Below are 20,350 nucleotides of genomic sequence, written 5' to 3'. Positions count from 1 at the left end.
ATGGCCAGTTGGAGGGTCTCTTAAGTATAATACTGTTCTACAATTAGACCGGTTCTGTAAGAAACAAGGGAAATGGGTGGCGACCCACTCCAGTACTCTTGCCTGGAAAATCCCATGGATGGAGAAGCCTAGTAGGCTGCAGTCCTTGGGGTCTCTAAGAGTCGGACATGACTGAGCGACTTCACTTTCACTTTTCACTTTCATGCATTGGAGGAGGAAATGGCAATCCACTCCAGTGTTCTTGCCTGGAGAATCCCAGGGACGGTGGTGTCTTGTGGGCTGCCATCTATGGGGTCGCACAGAGTCGGACACGACTGAAGCGACTTAGCAGCAGCAGCAGCAACATGGCACCCCACTCCAGTATTCTTGCCTGGAAAATCCCATGGATGGAGGAGCCTGGTGGGCTGCAGTCCTTGGGGTCGCTAAGAGTCGGACACGACTGAGCAACTTCCCTTTCACTTTTCACTTTCATGCATTGGAGGAGGAAATGGCAATCCACTCCAGTGTTCTTGCCTGGAGAATCCCAGGGACGGGGGAGCCTGGTGGGCTTCCGTCTGTGGGGTCGCACAGAGTCGGACACGACTGAAGTGACTTAGCAGCAGCAGCAGCAGCACGTGGTTGTCTTATCATCCTGTCTGTGTTCTTTAAGGGCAAGGCGTGTCCCGCTGCACTGGGTGTAGCCTGAGTCTCACAGATTATAGGGCCTTATTATACCCAGGGAGAGACTTCTAAAGCCCTCAACTCTTTTCTTTAATTTTTTTTAAATTTTTGATCGCGCTGGGCCTTCATTGTGTGGGTTTTTCTCTAGTTGCGGCAAGTGAGGGCTTCTTATTGCAGTGGCCTCTCATTGTACAGCACAGGCTCTAGATGTGCGGGCTCTGTAGTTGTGACTCTTGGGCTCTAGAACACAGCCTCAGTAGTTGTGGACACAGGCTAAGTTGCCCCACAGTATGTGGAATCTTCCTGGACCAGGGACTAAACCCACATCCCCTGCTTTGGCAGGTGGATTCTTAACTCACTGGACCACCAGGGAAATCCCACCCTCAACTCTTAATCTACTAGACCACAAAGACTTGCCTCTGAGGCCAAGAAAGAGGTCTTCTTGGACCTCTCGCATCCTCACCACCAGCTGCAGGCTCTTCTTCTGTCCTGCTCTGCTTAGGTCTGCTCATACTTGCAGGGATTTCCACAGGTGTCACTTCCTGCAGGATACCAAACACCTCATAGCATTCTCCCCACATCACATCCCTTCTCGGGCCTGTGTGGCTCTGCCACACTTCCCCATCTCTGGCCTTTGGTGGTTGGAATCAAGGTTCACAGACCTGCTGGCTGAAACCCAGTGTGTTCTTCACGGGGTAGCACAAAGCTTGTTGCAAAGTTCGTCTGGATCCCTGTGCCTCCTCCGAGGCTGCCACGGGTGATTCCTTACTTTGGAACCACCTTCTGGCTTTCTCCAAACCCCAGACCAGGGCACGTGTGGAAGCAGCAAGACCTCCTCATCTTATTGGTAGACACCTGACACACAGGAGGCGCTCCAACAGCGAGACTGACCTTGACTTGAAGGGAACAGTCAAGGAGAAGCTTTGGTCCTGGGCAGATGTGCAGTCTGTGGGACCATCTCGTCCAGGACACATTTCCCCCAGAGGGATGGTGCCAGGGTCTCCCCGCACTGTCAATTACTCTGCCAGGTGAGGCCCATAGCCCACTCATGCTTCTACCCACCAGCATGAGATGCCAGGGGCTCATGCCCTAGGGGGCCCCTGCAGGGACTCCAGGCCTCAAGAGGGCCTTGGGCACTTGGTACGTGGGGAATGACTGGGACTCTGGAGGCCACCCTGACAGGGACGAGGGAATGTAACCTCGCCCCTCGTGAGCGTGCGTGCTCAGTTGTGTCCGACTCTTTGCGACCCTATGGTCTGTAGCCCACCAGGCTCCTCTGTCTGTGGCATTTTCCAAGCAAGAATGCTGAAGTGGGTTGCCATTTCCTCTTCCAGGCGATCTTCCCAACCCAGGGATCGAACCTGAGTCTCCTGTGTCTCCTTCATTGGCAGGCAGATTCTTTACAACTGAGCCACCAGGGAAGCCCTAACTGCTGTAGTCTTGCCCCTTAACTGTTTTTTCTGTCTCCCATAGATTTGGAAGGCCATGTCCTTGTCCCCAGAGTGCTCCCTCTACCCACCACATTTGCACAGGGCTTTGGTCCTAAGTGGGCCCAGGGGAAAGAAATGAACCAGAGCTGAGACCTTGCAATGCGGTTCCTGGAAAACCTCTGCCCAGGGGCTCTCCTGATCCCCTCCCCTCACCCTCCCAGGACCCATCGCTTCACCTGGGTGCCCCCCCACCAACACCCTACAGATGCCCCGTCTTGCTCCTCTGACATACTCACTCACGTGTGTGTGATAGTGAACCTCTGGAGGCAAGGGGCCTTGTCTTCATGCTCAGTAACTGTTCATCAAACAAATGTGAGCCCTCTTGGCCCCAGAAAAGGTTCTGACCCTCACCAGCTCCTCTGATCTTGTGGGCCTCTGATGATGGATAATTTTAAGTCAACCTGACTGGGCCGTGGGGTGATCAGATACTACTTCTGTGAGGGTATTTTTGTAACATGTACATCAGTAGACTTCAACATTAGACCAAATTAACATTTTAATCAATAAAGCAGATTGCCCTCCTTATGTGGGTGTGCATCACTGAAGCAGTTGAAGGCCTGAATAGAAGACTGACTCTCTGCAGAGTAAGACAGAATTGTCCATCAGACCACTTCAGACCTCACCTGTCTACGTCAGTTCGCCCTGCCTGATGGCCTTCAAATTGAAATACTGGTTCTCTGTGGGTCTCCAACCTGCCTGCTTGACTCCATAATTGTGAGCCAATTTCTCATGATAAATCATATGATATGAGTTTTGCAACATATATAAAACATGATAAATCCTGTTATTTATATATATATATATATATATATATATATATAAGCCATCTCCTACTGGTTATTCCTCTGAAGAACTCTAACACATGTTCCTAAGGGGCTTCTTCCTTATCTGCCCTTGGCCTTGCCTGGGTGAGCTGGGGAGACATCTGTCTCCACCAGCCTCCACCAAACCAAGAGGTGCAGAGTGCTGAGGCTGGTACCCCTCCCCGCCACAGCAGGGCCTGCCAAGACCAGCTATGGTACCAGCTTCCAGTCATGCCTCTAGTGACTTTCCCCAGAAGCCGCCTTGCGCTCTGCTCACTGGAAGGCTCAGCCCCACCAGCCAGGCTGGCTGCCTTGGAATGTAGGGCTCTGGGCATGTGGTTGGCCAGACTTCAATGTTATACCAGACAGCAATGACCCTCTGGCACAGGTGGGAGCCTCCCTCCCCACGAGGGGACAAAGTTGCAAGTCCAGGCATTGGGGCTGGAAACCAATTTATTTATCCTAAAAAGTTAAGAGACAGAGCTGACAGCGTCTGTGGGTCAGGCTAGGAAAGGGAGATGATGGCGTGAGTGTTGGGGCCTCAGAAGTCCAACCGACTGAAGACCCTTTTTCTCAAATGTCCTGCTGGCCAAGAACCATGGGCTCTTCTGCAGGATGTCGGGGACCCTCAGGTCCTTCCCACACTGAGGAAAGGTGAGTGGGGAAAGGGCAGATGCTCTCCTTGGGTGGGCCTTCGTGGTGGGGGTGGGGAGGGGTGGGGCCTTGACCTTTGTACTCAAGCTGAAGCCAGCTAATGCTGAGGGGGGAGAGTAAAGCCCCCTCAAGCCTCCTGAGCTTTGGAGGAAGGTGGTCCTGACGTGGTTTGGGGACGGATGAATCAGGAGGCTGAGGCCAGAGAATCCTTGTTTTGGACCAGGACACGCTTGGGGGACCATGGAGGTTCCCACTGGGAGGTGATGTGCCCCGTCCCCGGCTATGACTCGCGGGTCCGAGTGGACCAAGCCATGGGCAGTGTGGATCAGCGTGAGGACACCCTGTGTAGCCTGGGGCTAGATACTCCCAGCGCAAGAGCTGTGAGCCCAGGAGAAGGTGGAGAGTGGCCCACAGGCAGGCTCGACCCCTCAGTCCTGTTTGCCTGCTGGGGCCATGCTGCGGGGCAGCAGCTTGGAGTGGCCAGAAGGGGCCAGCGAGGTGCCGGGAGGGGAGTCCAGTTTCACCTTGTCCAGGATGGTTTTCTTGATGGCAGCTGGTGAGACCTTCTCCTGGTCGGCCATGGACTGCAGCTCTCTGGGGAGACAGTGAGGAGGGATTCGTCCAGGGCCCCACCTCCTTCCAAGCTCAGGGGCCCAAGAGGGAAGTGGGAGGAAGTCCATGGCTTCCAGCAGGGAGCTGCTGCGCTGTCACTCCTACCTCAGGGCCTTTGTCCCTGCAATGCCCTTTGCCAGCGACCCCTCCCCTACACTGCCATCCATCTGCCGCTCACCCCATTCAGGTCAGCTCAGGGTCACCAAATCTACCAGCAGCACCTGAGTCACGGAGCCCTCCTAGCCCGGAGCACGGGACACGGGCCTCATCTGCCTCCCTTGCAGTCTGGCACCCAGAGGGCAATGCTATGTTCTAGCGTCACTGTCAGACAGGGGTAGAGAAGCCTGGGGGCTTGGACTGGAGGGCAGGTAGGATGCTGAGAAACAGTCCTGTCCATCCTGCAGTCCTGAACTTGCAACAGGAACTCTGAGCCAAGATGCCACACCGTGTCTGTCCCCTGCTCTTTCAGCTTTCACTGACCACGCTGATGTTGTGCCAGTACCTCCCGCGCATCTCTCACTCTCCCCGCAAGGCCAAGAGGAAGGTGGTATCATCAGCCCCACAGAGATTTCCTCCTGGTCTGCCTCCCTGGCTTGGATGACCACCCCGGTCAAAAGGCCACAAGTGATGAAACAATGAGGAGCACAGCCTGGGCCCGGGAGGCAGCGCCTCCTCACAGCATGATGGGGATGGTGAGAGATGCTGTACACTGCAACCCCAGGGCTCCCCGTGCCCTGCCCACTGCCAGGTCAAAGCTCAATAACCATCTGCTGAGCCAGTGACAGAGTGGGTGGGCAGTGGCTGAGGCCCACCGTGTGCGGGTGCAGGAGGCCTCCACGGCCTTGATGAGCAGCGAGCGAAAGCCCCCACTCTCCAGCACGTGCAACGCATGGATCGTGGCCCCGCCTGGTGAGCAGACGTTGTCCTTGAGTTGGCCTGGGTGCTGTTCAGAGTCCAGTAGCATCTTGGCAGCCCCCTAAAGCCAGACAGAGGGTCTGAAGGTTGTGAAGGTACTGCCCCCACCCCATCCCAGCCACACCCACTGACTCTCCACCCATCCGCCCCAATGCACCAGTCTTGGTCCTGGCAAGGAGTGGCCCCCACCAGAGGGTCAGAAAAAACACTAACCAGCAGAGCCTGGGCCCCGAGGCGGACTGCCAGGCGTCTTGGAAGTCCCATCTTCACACCTCCATCAGCCAGTGCGTCCAGGGCTGTGAATGCCTGCAGGGAGAAAGCGTTTAAGCCACTGTCCCAGGCCCATTCTCATTTTCCTCAATGCACTGCTTAGGACAACAACCCCAGGGAACCTCATGGCTCCCCGTGCCCTACCCACTGCCTGGCCAGAGCTCTATAAACAGCTGCTGTGTGAATGACCGAGTTGGTGGGCAATAGGTGGGAACCACCGTGTGCGGTGGGTCTGCAGTAGCTCTGCCCGCAGGAGTCCAGAGCAAGGAGGAGGGTGGAAGATGGGGAGACATGCCCTCAGGTCCTGGGAACCGCCTACTTGCCCCTGCCCCTCCCCAGTTCTCACATAGGCTGGGCCACTGCCACTGAGCCCTGTGACGGCATCAATCAGGTCCTCCTCCACCTCCGTGCAGAAGCCCACGCTGCTCATGAGCTGCTCCAGGAGCCTGCCGTCCTCCACCTGGGCATGGGTGCCTGTGGCATACACTGTGGCCCCTTCCCGCACCACGACCGGCGTGTTGGTCATGCAGCGGATGACTTTGGGAGCTGGCTGGAACGCCGTCAGCTTCTGGAGGAGAAACCAGCTGTGTATCCATCCCGGCCCCTTGCCCTGTGGGCTGTGCTGGATGTGGGTGTGAATGTTCTCACCCAATTCACCCAACCGAACACTTCCTGAGCTCTATGGGCTGCACCAATGCACCCACTTCACAGGTGGGGGACCCCAGGTGTGGAGCAGGCTAGGACTCCTAAGCCCTCTGTAGCGCACACATCTGCCCCATCTCCAAACCCTCGAGCCAGCCTTGAGCCGCGATGCCCACCTTCTCAATGGAGCTGATGGTGACACCGGCTGCACAGGACACCACGATGTGCCGAGCCTCAATGTTGGCGGCGATCTCATCCAGGATGAAGGGGATGATGTGTGGCTTCACGGCCAGGAAGAGCACGTCGCTGTGCTGCACGGTCTCCTTGTTGTGATGCGTGAGGTTCACCCCCATCTTCTGCAGGGAGTGCCCAGGAAGGCTCAGCCTGTGATTCGTGGCTGGCTGGCCCCCCCAGTGTCCGCCCCCAGGCCAAAAGCCCCTCACAAAGCCCCTCATCATAGAGGATTCTGGAAATGTCAGCATGGCAGGGCTAGCGGCTCAGGGCATGGGGCGCTGACATTCTCTAACTGCCACTCCCACCCCAAGGTGGAGGAAGCATTCTGCTCTGAAAGGTAACCCTTTAGTGGGCGGAAGAGGGAAACTGCCCGCAGTCCAGGCCCAGCCCACCTGGGTCTGCAGCCCCTAGACCCCTGCCCTGTGCCCTCCAGGTGTGAGTAGTGCTGTAGATAGTAGTCTTAAGCTGGGAACCTGCCAGCACCCTTGGAGCCATCACTCAGCCATGGCAAACTGAAGCTGTGTTCAGCCCTTGGATGTCTGTCCTGGCCCCCACACTGTGACTGTGACCCCTTGTGGGGGCTCCACTAAGGGAACCGCATTCCTGACCAGCACCCTTTCCCCACCAGCTGCACATGTGCCCGACGAAGGTCCCAAGAGCTGAGGGAGGGAAGCCATCTGTAGTCCAAGAGGCAGAGTCTTTAAGATAGTCTTGCCCAGGGACCCTCTTCTCATTGGTATGGGGGACTGCGGCATGGTGCCGCCCACTGGGGCCCCTACTCCTAGTCTTCCAGGGTCAAGGCTGTCACACACTGGCTTCCAGAAATACTGACTAACCTCCTGAGGGACAGCCTCCCAGTCACCCTCCAACCCTGCACCTACCCTGAGGGCAGAAACGGTGGCCAGGTCCATGTCTGGAGAACTGGCCATTATCTTGTGGGCAGCAACAACACCTGCAGGAGTCAAGAGTCCCTCCCTCAAGGCCAGGCCTGGCATCCCTCCCCCACATCCCAGGAAGAACAGAAATCCCCCCACCCCAGGGTAAAACAGCAACCATCGCCTTACTCCAAACTTCCCAAGGCTACCGTTTCCCACAGGGCTCAAAGGAGGCATATTATTCGGACTCCCTCCCAGCCTGGAGAAGGGTAACCGCCCACCCTCTTACGTTTGTCCTTTCCTGGCTGTAGAGCCTACCTGCTGCTGTGAAGCCCTTGGCCAGCGCAAAGGCCAACTGGCCAGCCCCGATGAAGCCCACGCTCATAGTGTCTCGAGGTCTGCGCCCACCGCCCTCTCAGCTGGCACCGGCTCTGCAAGAACAAGGCGGGACGATGGGGCAGAATCCAGCCCAAGAACTTAGGCAGACAGTGCCAGCTCTGGCCACTCCACCGCCACCGGGAGTCCCCCCGCACCCGCCCTATTTCAGCCGGTCTAACTCTCCCCTACTCCGGTGCCCCGCCCACCGCGGCTTCCCGATCGGTTCCCGAGGGTCCCGGACACAGGGAGCAGGGAGAGGCGCGCCCGCCTCCGGAAGAGGTCGCAGCTGCTTGGGGTGGGGAGACGAATCATCTGCGCCCCGACGCACCCGCGCCCGAATCCCCTCCCCACGCCCACACCTCCCCAGGTCCGAGCCCCCTCCAGGCCGAAGGCGAGGGCACGGACCCACATTTCCCTCCCGCAGTACCACCGCCCGCCCAAGCCCGACTTCAGCCTGGCCCCCGATAACCCAGTTACCCCGTACGTGTCGCCCCCAGTCTGCACCGCCGCGCCCGCCACGCGGCACCCACTCCCGGGGGCCCCACCTCCGCCGCCCCAGCCAATCCGCGGCGCGGCCGCCCTGGAGCCGGCCAATCCAGGGGCGCGGGAGGTGCCGAGGGGCCGTTGCATCATCCTCTCGCCCCGGCCCCCCGCCCCCGCCCCCGCCCCCTAGGCCCTGTCGACCCCGCGCTTGAGAACCCGCACCCCGCTACCCCCAGCCCGGGCTCTGAACCCTTACCCACCCGAACCCGGACCGCGCTTGAGGACCGAGAGCAGCGGGGGAGGGGCGGCAGCAGCCGGGTTCTCAAAGAGCGGCCCTGGGTTTCGGCTCCCCTCTTGGGGCCCTGTAGATTGAACACGGACGCGGCTCTTGCTCGCTGAGTCCAGACATGTTATTAACTTGATTATCGAGTATGGAAGAGTACAACTAGCTAGGATTTTTTCCTTTCTTTCTTGTAATGCCTTTTTTTTTTTTTTTAATTACTTGCTAGGCTTCTTGCTTTATTTTCGGGAAGGGGGGATTGAAAACAATTTATCAAATAGCATTTAAGGTATAACACTATTTTGATACTGTATTTTGTCACTTAAATTTTTTTTTTTTAATTGTATCCGGAGGTGTGGAAACTGGAGAGACAGCCCCGGGCTTTCTCAGAATCTCAAAACTGGGAGGCACCTGGGAAGTCCAGGTCCCTCCCCCTGAGATCTGTACCCCTTCCTTACCCACTAGTTTCCCCTCTGTTAGTCTCAGGCTCAGGCGCCCTTTTAAAACTACATGGCCCTGGGGGTCACTGGCCTATTACCACCGTGACCCTCCCCAAACAGGCTCTCAGGGTGGGTAGTGGTCAACCAGAAGACAGAGGAAGATGACCTCCTAATGGCCCAAGTTCCCACAGAGCACCCCATGTCTCTTGACATCTTGTCTGCAGGGTCCATGAAATCTTTTGGCCCTGGATTCTCAAAAGATTCTCAAAAGATTTCTAGTTATCTTTGTGAAGGACATGCTCAGGGCTCATTTGAACTGAGCCTGCTTTTGGGGTTCAGAATAGTCTGGAGTCCCAGTCAGCAGCAAAGTTAAGAGCAAACGTAATTAGCGATTCTCATTAACAACCCATCCCCTCCCCTGCTTTTTTTTTTTTTTTTTTTGGTTTTGTATCTTAAATGATGACAAGCTGTTCTGAAATGTAATTTCAGTGTATTTGGATGTTTGTGCCCCAGAAAGCGAAGAGTCGGACACGACTGAGCGACTTCACTTTCATGCATTGGAGAAAGAAATGGCAACCCACTCCAGTGTTCTTGCCTGGAGAATCCGAGGGACGGCAGAGCCTGGTGGGCTGCTGTCTATGGGGTGGCACAGAGTCAGACACGACTGAAGCGACTTAACAGCAGGAGCAGCAGCAGCCCCAGAAAGCAGGGCTGTGAGTTCTTGACATAATAATGACCAACACCGACACCACCAGACCACTGTGCAGTGAGCTCGTGTACACAGCAGATGTTCAGGCCTCCTTGTGTTTATTGTGGCGTTCAGTCCTCACCCTCTGAGGGAGGAGCTGTTGTAAGTTCCGGTCCAAAATGGATTGCTCAGGGAGTGGCCCAGACTCAAACGCATAGATGTGAAGCCGGGGATCCTACAGTGTTTTGACTGTATGTTATTAGAGAGGGGGCCTCCCAGGTGGCTCAGTGGGGAAAGAATGTGCCTGCAATGCAAGCGACCCAGGTTCCATCCTGGGTATGGAAGATCCCCTGGAGGAAGGCATGGCAACCCCCTCCAGTATTCTTGCCTGGAGAATGCTATGGCTAGAGGAGCTTGGTGGGCTACAGTCCATGGGGTTGCAAAGAGTCAGACGTGACTGAAATGACTTAGCACCCACGCGCGCACATATCATCAGAGAACAGAGTCCATCCTTTAAAAAGTATTGTTTTTCGCGTGACAACAACAAATAACTCCTTTCTCCAAAAAGAAAGAGTCCTCTGATCCAAGGAGTGAATATCATGAGGACATTCCCCATTGCAGCCTCCTGGGAGACAGAGGACATCTGCTACGCTTATCTTGAGCCCTGGAACCCCTCTCCTCCCCCTCTGTCTCTCCGCTCAGGACCTTTGAAATTTGGAGTGGATGGAGCTTTGGGGGCAGAAGATCACAGGGCAGTGAACAAACTGGGGACGTGTGACAGATAACTCATTTCAGAAACTGGGTTAGAAAAGGAAGGAAAACTGTTAAGGCCTCCCTGTGGGCTGAGAAGGGTGTGGCCCGTAGGCGCCTTTGTCACCTAGTAACATGCTTCCAACCCCCACCCTCCTTCGTCAGCAGAGCCGTCGGGACACCTCGGGACACAGGGGCTCCTGCCCCCTCCTGGATCTGCTGCTAAACTCGGGCCTCTGCAGGTGAAGGACCCCTGTGCGTGTGCCCTTCCCAGTGGGCAGACAGGCCATGTCTCTCTTACTGTGCATGGTGCCAGCACAGGGAGCCCTCGGACCCTGTGCCTAAAAGCTGCTTGGGCTCTGCTACCACGAGTGTAGTGGCCCCTCTGCCCACTGCCATGCCCAAGACCCCTGGGAACCGCAGTGGTGGTGGGGGTGCTGAGAACTCCCCACCCCCATCTTCCCCTGCTGTCACCCACTACTTCCTGGGGAGGCTGCCCCCCCACACACCCAGTATCCCAGCACCCCCCTCCCCCGCCACGGCTGCCTCCTTTCTCAGCCAGGTCTAGTCTAGGCTCTTCTCTGGGAACATTGTGGCAGATGGCCCAAGAGGTGCAGGTGGCCACCACCCCCTTAGCAGAAACTACTCAGTGCAAATCAGCGTTGGTGTTTATTTCCTGCTCAAGGCCCTGGGCCAGGCTACGGGCTGAGCGGCTACTGTGCTTGGGCAGCTAGTGGTCTGCTCCAAGCTGGCCCAGTCTGGGCCCTTGAGTGGGAGAAGCTGGCTGGAGTGTGGAGAGCAGTGGCCCCAGCAGGCCCTTGTGGTCAGCTGCCAGGCAAAGGAACTCTTGAGCGGAGGTCGTTGGTCTGAGCCCCAGGGGGTGCTTGATACCCAGGTTCGTGTCTCAGTGGCTGCCCCAAGCTGGTCCTCCTCTGGATCAGGGCTGCCCCAGGCCAGCCCCCCCGGGTCCTTGGCAGGTACGGCAGGAGCTGCTACATCGGGGTAGATGCTGGGGGCCCAGCGGTGGCTCCCTGGTGGGTGAGAACCCAGTGTCTTCCTAGTGCTGTGCCCTTAGCAGTGTTGTTGGCCGCTGTGGGCCCCTCCAAGCCTGCGCTCTCTAGCTTGCTGAGGCTGCCCTACGCGACCACTCTAGAGTCCTTGCTCGGCTTCCGAGGCTGTGGCCACCAGAGGTGGGCAAGGCAGGGTCCTAGTTCCCGGCTCCTCTCCTCGTCCCGGCACAGATACCCCAGCAGGAAGGTATCTGTCTGGATCTTTCCAGGGTTCCAGAAACTGCCCCCTCCAAGGCCAGAGGAAGCACTGGCTTCCCACACCCCTCCGCTGACCTGGCTCTGGCCCTCTCCTGGGTTCCCTTCTGACCCCTTCCCACACCTCTGGGAATTGTCGCTCTTCAACTCTACTTAGGTGACTCAACCTAGATGTGGTCTCCAGACACTGATGGGCTTTTGGGTCAACTTTGTAATCCTGGTCTCAAGGTCCCCATCTGCATAGTGGGTCACAAGAGTGCCTGCTTCAAAGGCTTCTCATGTGTTACAGGGGCCAGCACTGAGGGAGGGCATGCCAGGAAATGGAGAGAGATGGAAAGAGAGAGAGAGAGAACGAGAGAGAGACAGAGAGATAGAGTGGGAGTTGCCTGGCGAGACTCCTCCCCTGTGACCTGTTCATGGCCTCCTGCCGCTCTGTCCCCTGTCTGTGCCTCCCTGAGCTGCACCGCTGAGCACTGCCAGAAGCCCAGGCATGACTCTCTTGGCTGCCTCCCTCCAATTCATCCTCACGGGTCTGGGTTCACCTGGGTCCTCTCATGATGCCTGAGCCCCTGGAGAGCAGAGGTGGGTGGGCTGCTGCCACCTGTTATGCTAGAAGGTGGGCACGAAGCGGATCCTCTGGGAGTAGGCCAGGTCGGCGACGTAGAGGAGCAGGTTGACGTAAGTGAAGGTGGCCACCACCAGCTGGCTGTCCCAGGGGCAGCTGCCCCTCAGGCAGTCGGGGGGCCGCCCAGGCTCACCATACTTGGGGTCGAAGCAGAAGACGGGCCAGATCACTGCAGCGCTGAGGTAGAGGAGCACGGCCAAGAAGGTGTACACCACCACCATACGGTCGAAGGGGCAGCCCAGGCCCCCCGTGTGACCCAGCACACTCAGGATCACCACCACCACTGTGGCCAGGAAGCAAAGGCTGTAGACGGCCACACACCATTGGGTGGCCACGTAGCGCCCATAACGGCTATCATGGACCAGCGCCCCAAATATGATGCAGGCCACGAAGGCCTGGACGATCTTGAGGAGGCCTGACACTGTGGCCATGTAGCTGGCCACCTGGCCTGGCCGGGCCCGGGTCAGGGCCACCTCCGTAGCGTAGGCCAAGAAGAGGAGCCCGGCGAAGACGCTGGCTGCCAGGCGGAAGTTCCTGGCTGTGCAGCCCTCGGGCTCAGGCGGACACTCCAGCCGGGTGAAGTATAGTGGGTAGATGACCGCCGCTGTAGCAGACAGCAGCGTGGCGAGCATGGCGAAGGCCGCTGTGAAGTTTCCCCAGGACAGGCGCAGACAGCCGTGTAGCCGGGTGAACTCGCAGGCCACCACCAGGACGGAGAGCGCAAAGCAGAAACCCCAGGCTGCCACGCAGAAGGTGCCCTGAACGCCCGAGAAGCCACCCCTGTGGGCCACCAGGCTGAAGGTGGTGCAGCCAAAGACCAGCTGCAGCACGCGGGCTGTGCCCACGGGAGACGTCACGGCACCCAGGTGCAGGTAGCCGCCCCCGGGGGGCTCCATGGTGCTGCCCATGTGGCCGGCCGCGTCCTCGCCTCACACAGTGCCCGTAAACCCTGGGGTCTCTCTCGGCTCCGTCTCCTGCGGCAGTGGCAGGTGCCGGCAGCCTGCAGTGGCAGTGACGCCGCCGGTGACATTGCAGCAGAGCAGCCTCTCTGCCGCCTGTGTGTATGTGGGGGGGCCGAGGCCCCCCCCAGCACTATAAATAGGCGACCGGGATCAGAGCCCCGGAATAGCAGCCTGAGTGCCTGTCCCCATCCCAGAGCGACATCTGACCCTTGCGTCCCGCCAAGCCCCAGCCATTAACCCCTTGGCCGCTGGCACCGCCTCCGCCTCTGAAGCACCTGCTTCTGTCGGTCAGTCAGCTGCATTGCTGGGGGAGAGGCGGAGGGAAAAGAGCAGAAGGGACCAGGCACCCCAGCTCGAGCAGCCTCGGGCAGCAGTGCTGGGGGAGGGGCACAGAGAGAAGAGGACAGCAGCCACTCTGAGGCAGCAGTCTATCTGGGAGGCCCGCGGGGCTTGGTTCAGAGCTGGGATGGTGTCAGGACCCCATTGTCCTCGTCCCTCGGCCAGCACTCAGCTCTGATTCCTGGGAGGTGGTGGGGAAGGGGAGTGGAGACCCTCCTCCCGAAGATGCCCACCCTCATTCTCTTCACCCTGACCTGGGGGCTGAGTTTTAGCTTTTATTTGTGGGGATTATAATGGAACTTTTTACTTGATCCTCCTAGTCATGTAAAATCCTAGGAAAAACTCAACTCTCCCATTTTTAGCCTGAAATATTAACAAGAGGGACTTCCTTGGTGGTCCAGTGGCTAAGACTGTGGCCTCCTCAATGTAGGGGCCCAGGTTTGATCCCTGGTTGGGGAACTAGATCCCACACACCGCAGCCAAGAGTTCACGTGCCACAACTAAAGATCCTGCACGCCGCAACCAGACCTAGGGCAGCACAGCCAAATCGATAAGTATTCAAATGAAGTAAAATATTAAAAATCTATGAAATGTTTTTGAAAAGGAAAAACAAATTTTGACCGTGAAAGTAGTTTTTGTTCAGGCCCAATCAACACATGAAAAGTGTAATTAATTTGCCTACTATTCTATCACCTGGGTTCAGTTGCCTGAATATTGACTTTCTATTAGGTACTATAAGTTACCTAGAGATGATTCAAAGTATTGAGGAGAGGAATTACCTGGTGGTCAACTGATTAGAACATGGCACTTCCACTCTCGTGTCCCTGGGTTCAGTCCCTGGTTGGGGAATTAAATCCTGAAAGCCACAAGGTGTGGCCAATAAATAAATAAAAATAAAATAAAGTGTACGAGAGGATGTGCATAATATTATACTGTTTTATACAAGGGACATGGATATCAGTGGATTTTGGTATCCTGGTGGTGTGACTGGGGGTAGTCCTAGAACCTATCCCTTCTGACACAGAGAGACAATTATAAGTACAGTCTTGTGTGTATTTCCCCCAACTTTCCATTTAGAAAAGTTTCAGATTTACAGACGAGTTTCAAAATAGCACAATGAACACTCATATGTCTTTCACCCAGATTCAAGAATTATTAATATTTTGCCCTGTCCATGCTGTTTCTCCTCCTCCATTAATAATTAATAATAACATTAATTCTGGCAATGTGACAATTCTCCACTAGATACTTCCATGGACACCTAAGAGGGAGGCCGTTCTCCTGCAGAACCTGAATTCAGTGGCCACACTTGGGAAATTGAAGAATGATCACCTAATACACAGTCATGGGCTTCCCTGGTGGCTCAGTCGGTAAAGAATCCGCCTGCAATGAGGGAGACCTGGGTTCGATCCCTGGGTTGGGAAGATCCCCTGGAGGAGGAAATGGCAACCCACTCTATTCTTGCCTGGAGAATCCCCATGGACAGAGGAGCCTGATGGGCTACAGTCTATGGGGTCGTGAAGTGTTGGACAAGACTGAGCAACTAAGCACATACATAGTCTTTCAGTTTTCCCCACCTGTCCTGGAAATACACCTTACAGCATTTAAAGTTTTTGTGCCAGGATTTAATTGGAATTAAACATTGCATTTGGCCGTCATGTTTCTCACTTTCCTTTATTCTAGAATAGTCTCTCTCTCTCTTTTAAATATATTTCATAACACTGATTTTTTTAAAATGCCCCAGCTGGCAGCTTTATTGGTGGTCTTTCAGCGTGTTCTGTCTGTTTCCTCATGTTTAGATCCTGGCTAAATGCCCTTGGCAGGAAAACCATGTGGGAGATGTCACCTGTCAGGAGAATCACAATGGCTGTACATCCAGAGTAAGAAGTTTGACCATCTGGTTGGGGTGGTGTCCATGTCTCGTGCCCCTGTGATTCTCCCAGGCATCCTGGCATCCCTTTATGCTTCTTATGGGCAGCATTCTCCATGAACACACACCCTCTTTAAAAGCTGAATTGTGCTGGTCATCCGACAACATGATTGTTGGCCATGTTTCCAGAGCAGTCAACATGATTGTAAACACAGGATTCCTGTCGCTGTTCGGAGGGTTTGCAGGCCCTCAGACAGTGTCTGGACACTGCGATGGAGCAGAGTGGGCAGTGAGGTCTCACCAGGCAAACTTTTTATGGAGCCCCTTAGGAAGGATAACCCACCTCCTCTCTCCAGGCATCCGCAGCAGGTGCTCCTGACCCTGGACAAGGGAATGAGGGGAGCACGGGGCCTTAGGCTTCAGGGGTACAGACAAGCTGGTTCCAAACCCTTCTGCCCCCTGCTCAGAGAAACCTGGAAGGAAGTCTTGCACAGAGCGGACGGTTTAGTTTATCTCAAGCAGACATGTGCAAACTTCAGCCCAAGTTCATAGCTCAGCGAATCCTAACAGTGAACATGCCCACATTTCTCGACCACACAAACTGTCCTTGGGGCATCAGCCTTGCAGTACTCTTGGCCCCTGTTTCCATTCCCTTCGTACCCCCAACCAAAAGGGTTCAGGTTGTAGTACCTGAAGCCTTGGGCACTTTGGGGTGTCCCCAGGTGCTCAGGGATACCAGCACACCTGTGCAGGTAGGAGGCAGCCTCTCAGGCGCTCTGTGGCCGGCGTGGCGGGTGAGACAGGCACCTGACTGGCCTTCTCCCCAGGAAGTTGGTCCCCTTCCTCAAAATCAGACACTGCACTGTGCCTCCATCTTCTGGCACAACGAAGCCGGGAAACCAAATTGAAAAATGGGTTGACAGACGCTGGGCAGAGGCGAGGCACAACAACATGACCATCCTGGGAAGCCCAGCCGAGAAGCTCCCTGAAAGTGGTTGGGGCCACCGGGTTCTGAGTGAGGGTATGGAGCCCAGGTGAAGTGGCATCCTGGGACCCGTGTCCGTGGCTGTCCAACAGTGCCAGGAATGCCAACTAGCCCTCCACCTGGCCCCACTCAAAGTCCAATTGGCCCTTCGGAGCCTGGAGTCTTTCATCTGGGCCTGACCAGGCGAGAGCTGTGGCTGGTGTGGCTGGCCTGCAGGGCTGAACATGGCAGTGGGTGCTGTGCTGGGGATGGGGGTCAGTGTGTGGGTGTGGAGGGGGGACCTCAGTGAGGGAATCTCAGGTGCCAGTCAAGCCGAAGTCAGTACCATATGCTGGAACTCTCTGGGAAGCAAGATGCCCACCTTTGGCATCCTTACTTTCCTTCTCCACATGAGGAAGCTGAAGCTCTTGGCCTGAGCTGCCCAGCTTCCCGCAGCCACCCTGTGCCTGCATGGGTATGCCTAGAACTGCGATCAGCCATCTGGCTTGGGCCTACCAGGGAGCTATGTCCAGGCTTGAGTCCTCTCCTGGGCCCAGCTTTTCCTGACCCACTTAAGTGACTGCTGTGCCCACGTGTGGGCTTCCTAGGCAAACAGCAAGGTCCTACTGTATACCACAGGGGATTGTATTCAATGTCCTGTAATAAACCATAATGGAAAAAGAAAATGAAAAGAATACATACATACAGTCATCAAGACAGTATAGTACTGGCACAAAAACAGAAATATAGACCAATGGAACAAGACAGAAAGCCCAGAGGTAAAGCCCACGCACCTATAGGCACCTTATCTTTGACAAAGACGGCAAGAATATACGATGGAGAAGGGACGGTCTCGTCAATAAGTGGTGCTGGGAAAACTGGACAGTTATGCGTAAAAGAATGAAATTAGAGCACTTCCTATTACCGTACACAAAAATAAACTCAAAATGGATTAAAGACCAGAAACTATAAAACTCTTAGGAGAAAACATAGGCAGAACACTGTATGACATAAATCACAGCAAGATCCTTTATCACTCACCTCCTAGAGCAATGGAAATAAAAACAAAAATAAGCAAATGGGGCCTAATCAAACTTGAAAGCTTTTGCACAGCAAAGGAAACTATAAAAAGGTGAAAAGACAGCCCTCAGGATGGGAGGAAATAATATCACATGGAACAACTGAGGAAGGATTAATCTCCAAAATATACAAGCAGCTCATGCAGCTCCGTACAAGAAAAACAAACAACGCCATCAAAAAGTGGGCAGAAGGGGCTTCCCCGGTGGCTCAGTGGTAAAGAATCTGCCTGCTAATGCAAGAGACAGTTTCGATCCCTGATCTGGGAGGACTCCACATGCCGCAGAGCAATTAAGGTTGTGCGCCACAATTATTGAACCTGTGCTCTAGAGCCCACATGCCCTAGAGCCCATGTTCCACAACAAGAGAAACCACAGCAATGAGAAGCCCGTGCAGTGCAGCTAGAGAGTAGCCCCCACTTGCCGCAACTAAAGAGAAGACTCAGCACAGCCAAAAATGAACGAATCAATAAAAATTTTTTTTTTAAGTGGCAAAAGACCTAAACAGACATTTCTCCTGAGAAGACATACAGATGGCTAATAAACACTTGAAAAGATGCTCAACCTCGCTCATTATTAGAGAAATGCAAATCAAAACTATGATGAGGTATCACCTCATACCAGTCAGAATGGCCATGATCAAAAAATCTACAAACAATAAATTCTGGAGAGAGTGTGGAGAAAAGGGAACCCTCTTGCACTGTTGATGGAAATGCAAATTGATATAGCCACCATGGAGAACAGTATCAGTTCAGTTCAGTTCAGTCGCTCAGTCGTGTCCCAGGAGAACAGTATAGAGATTCCTTAAAAATACTAGGAATAAAGCTACCGTATGACCCAACAATCCTGCTACTGGGCCTATACCTTCAGGAAACGATAATTGAAAAAGACACGTACCCCAGTGTTCATCGCAGCTATGACATGGAAGCAAGCTAGATATCCATTGAACGATAAATGGATAAAGAAGCAGTGATACATATACACAGTACAATCTCACTCAGCCATAAAAAGGAATGCATGTGACTCAGTTCTGATAAGGTGGATGAACCTAGAGCCTATTATACAGAGTGAAGTATGTCAGGAAGAGAAAGACAGATAACGTACATTAATGCATATATATGGGATCTGGAAAGGTGGTATTGATTAACCCTCTGTAGAGCAGCAATGGAGACACACATAGAGGACAGAATTACAAACACAGGAAGAAGGAGAAGGTGGGACAAATGGAAAGAGTAGCTTTCAAAGGTATACATAACCATATATAAAATTAGATAGCCGGTAGAAATTTGCTGTATGATGCAGGGAGCTCAAATCTGGTGCTCTAACAACCTAGAGGGGTGGGAGCAGGTGTGAGGTGGGAGGGAGGTTCAGAAGGGAGGGGACATACATATACCTATGGCTGATACATGTTGGTATATAGTAAAACCCAATAAAGTATTTTAAGCAATTATCCTCAAATTTAAAGTAAATAAAAAAGGAATACATACATATATGTATAACTGAATCACTTTACTGTACAGCAGAAACTAGCACAACATTGTAAATCAACTGTATTTCAATTAAAAAAAAAAGTATCAGCTCTTTTCTGAAAGAGGCCTTGAGAATCTGAGAACAAATCACAGCAAAGTCATCTTTCTTCGCTTTGCCAGTCGGGTTCTGCCCACCCACGAAGCCCCGGGGGAGCTCTGGGCCCCACCGTGGTCAAGGGAAGCGCTTCAAGGCTGGACCCGTGGTGAGGATCCCTGGACCCTGGCATGGGCCATGCTTCTGGTTCTAGACACTGACTCCCAACTGGTTGGCCACTGTGCTGCTTGGCAACAATGTCTTCTGCTTTTGAGCTTTTGCTAATGTGTCACAATTACAGAAGCACAGTGATTCTGGATTGACAGCTTCTCGTACTATGGAAATGTCAACAAAATTTTAAGTGAGTTTGGTTGGAAGTCACCTAAAGTTCAACAGTAGGGACTGGTGAGTAGACTAAGAAACATCCCGTGTGAGGTACACTCAGGCTGCCTTGAGATCACCTTGTAGAAGAGCAGAGTGACGAGGCAGGAGATCACAGGGGCAGTGTGGGAGACTAAAGGGCCCATGGCACATCTGCATCGGAAGATAGAAAGGCTGGGTAAACGCCTGAGGATGCCCTGCCATCACCTCCAAGGTGAGGCGCAGCGGGTGCTTCTGCTCTTTGGATTTTCAGTATTTTCCCAGTTTTAAACTAAATAGCTATTACTTCCTAAACCAGGAAAAGAGAATAATTAAAAAAAATAAATGAAGTGCATTTTGCTACAGTTCTAAACATGGTTAGGTTTATATTCTTGTATAAATAAAAAAAGCTGCTTTAAAAATTTTTTAAATAACTAAATAAAGGACTTCCCTGGAGGTCCAGTGGTTAAGACTGCACTTCCACTGCAGGGGGCATGGGTTCAAGTCCTGGTCAGGGAACTAAGACCCCACGTGCCACATAGTGTGGCCAAAAAACCCACAAAACTTGCTTTTACAAAATTTTAAAATAGACTTTATTTTCTAGAACAACAGTAGACACACAGAAGAAATTGACTGGAAGAGGTCCTATATTCCTCACATCCAGAGTGTTCTATCGGAAACATCTTTCAGAACAATTGTTACAATTAATGAGACATTGGCATATCATATCAATACATTATTATTAACATTTATTCAGGTTTCCTCAGGTTTAACCTCATGCCCTCCAGCTGCTCCAGGACCTCTCCTGACCTCACATGACGAGTAGCCATCACGTCTCCTTCAGCTGCTCTTGGCCAGGAGGGTCTCTCAGACTTTCTTGGTTTGAATGACCCCAGTGGTTTGGAGGAGGGCTGGGCAGTGATGCACAAACTGTCCCTCTGCTGGCCTGTCTGATGTTTTTCTCGTTATTAGTCTGGGCTTGTGGGTTTGGGGAGGAAGACCACAGAGGGGAAGTGCCCTTCTCATCACGTCCCCCTATGGCCGTGCTCTCAACGTGACTCCTCACCTTTTGCCCTTGATCACTTGGCTGAGGTGTGTCTTTCAGGTGTCACCTCTGAGGAGTTCCTCTTTCTTTCTCCCCCTTCCCATCCT

General features: G+C 53.9%; 2 protein-coding genes and 1 long non-coding RNA gene across 4 annotated transcripts; 1 reads left to right on the top strand and 2 right to left on the bottom strand.

The window, feature by feature from the left end:
* Positions 1-3,388: 3,388 nt before the first annotated feature.
* On the bottom strand, positions 3,389-8,099 carry PYCR1 (pyrroline-5-carboxylate reductase 1). Of its 2 annotated transcripts, none has more exons than XM_019982424.2 (8): positions 8,011-8,099; positions 7,474-7,586; positions 7,162-7,232; positions 6,223-6,402; positions 5,751-5,972; positions 5,348-5,440; positions 5,032-5,195; positions 3,389-4,201 (listed from the first exon to the last, which is right to left on the bottom strand). In XM_019982424.2, exons 2-8 carry the CDS (start codon positions 7,538-7,540, stop codon positions 4,036-4,038), a joined length of 963 nt encoding a protein of 320 aa, XP_019837983.1. In that variant the 5' UTR covers positions 7,541-7,586; positions 8,011-8,099; the 3' UTR covers positions 3,389-4,035. The 2 variants fall into 2 exon arrangements, with proteins under 2 accessions (XP_019837983.1, XP_070629988.1); XM_070773887.1 differs by having other exon boundaries at positions 8,018-8,042.
* Positions 8,100-10,198: 2,099 nt separating this feature from the next.
* Positions 10,199-15,023, top strand: LOC139177610 (uncharacterized). Its single transcript, XR_011562126.1, has 2 exons — positions 10,199-10,416; positions 14,611-15,023. It is a non-coding gene; the product is annotated as an uncharacterized lncRNA (long non-coding RNA).
* On the bottom strand, positions 10,825-13,194 carry MYADML2 (myeloid associated differentiation marker like 2). Its single transcript, XM_019981991.2, has one exon. The coding sequence runs from the start codon at positions 12,970-12,972 to the stop codon at positions 12,049-12,051; it is 924 nt and encodes a 307-aa protein (XP_019837550.2). The 5' UTR covers positions 12,973-13,194; the 3' UTR covers positions 10,825-12,048.
* Positions 15,024-20,350: the final 5,327 nt, after the last annotated feature.

The sequence above is a fragment of the Bos indicus genome, chromosome 19, assembly GCF_029378745.1.
Source record: "Bos indicus isolate NIAB-ARS_2022 breed Sahiwal x Tharparkar chromosome 19, NIAB-ARS_B.indTharparkar_mat_pri_1.0, whole genome shotgun sequence".
NCBI classification, from domain to species: Eukaryota; Metazoa; Chordata; class Mammalia; order Artiodactyla; family Bovidae; genus Bos; species Bos indicus.
This window is presented reverse-complemented; position numbering and strand designations above follow the sequence as displayed.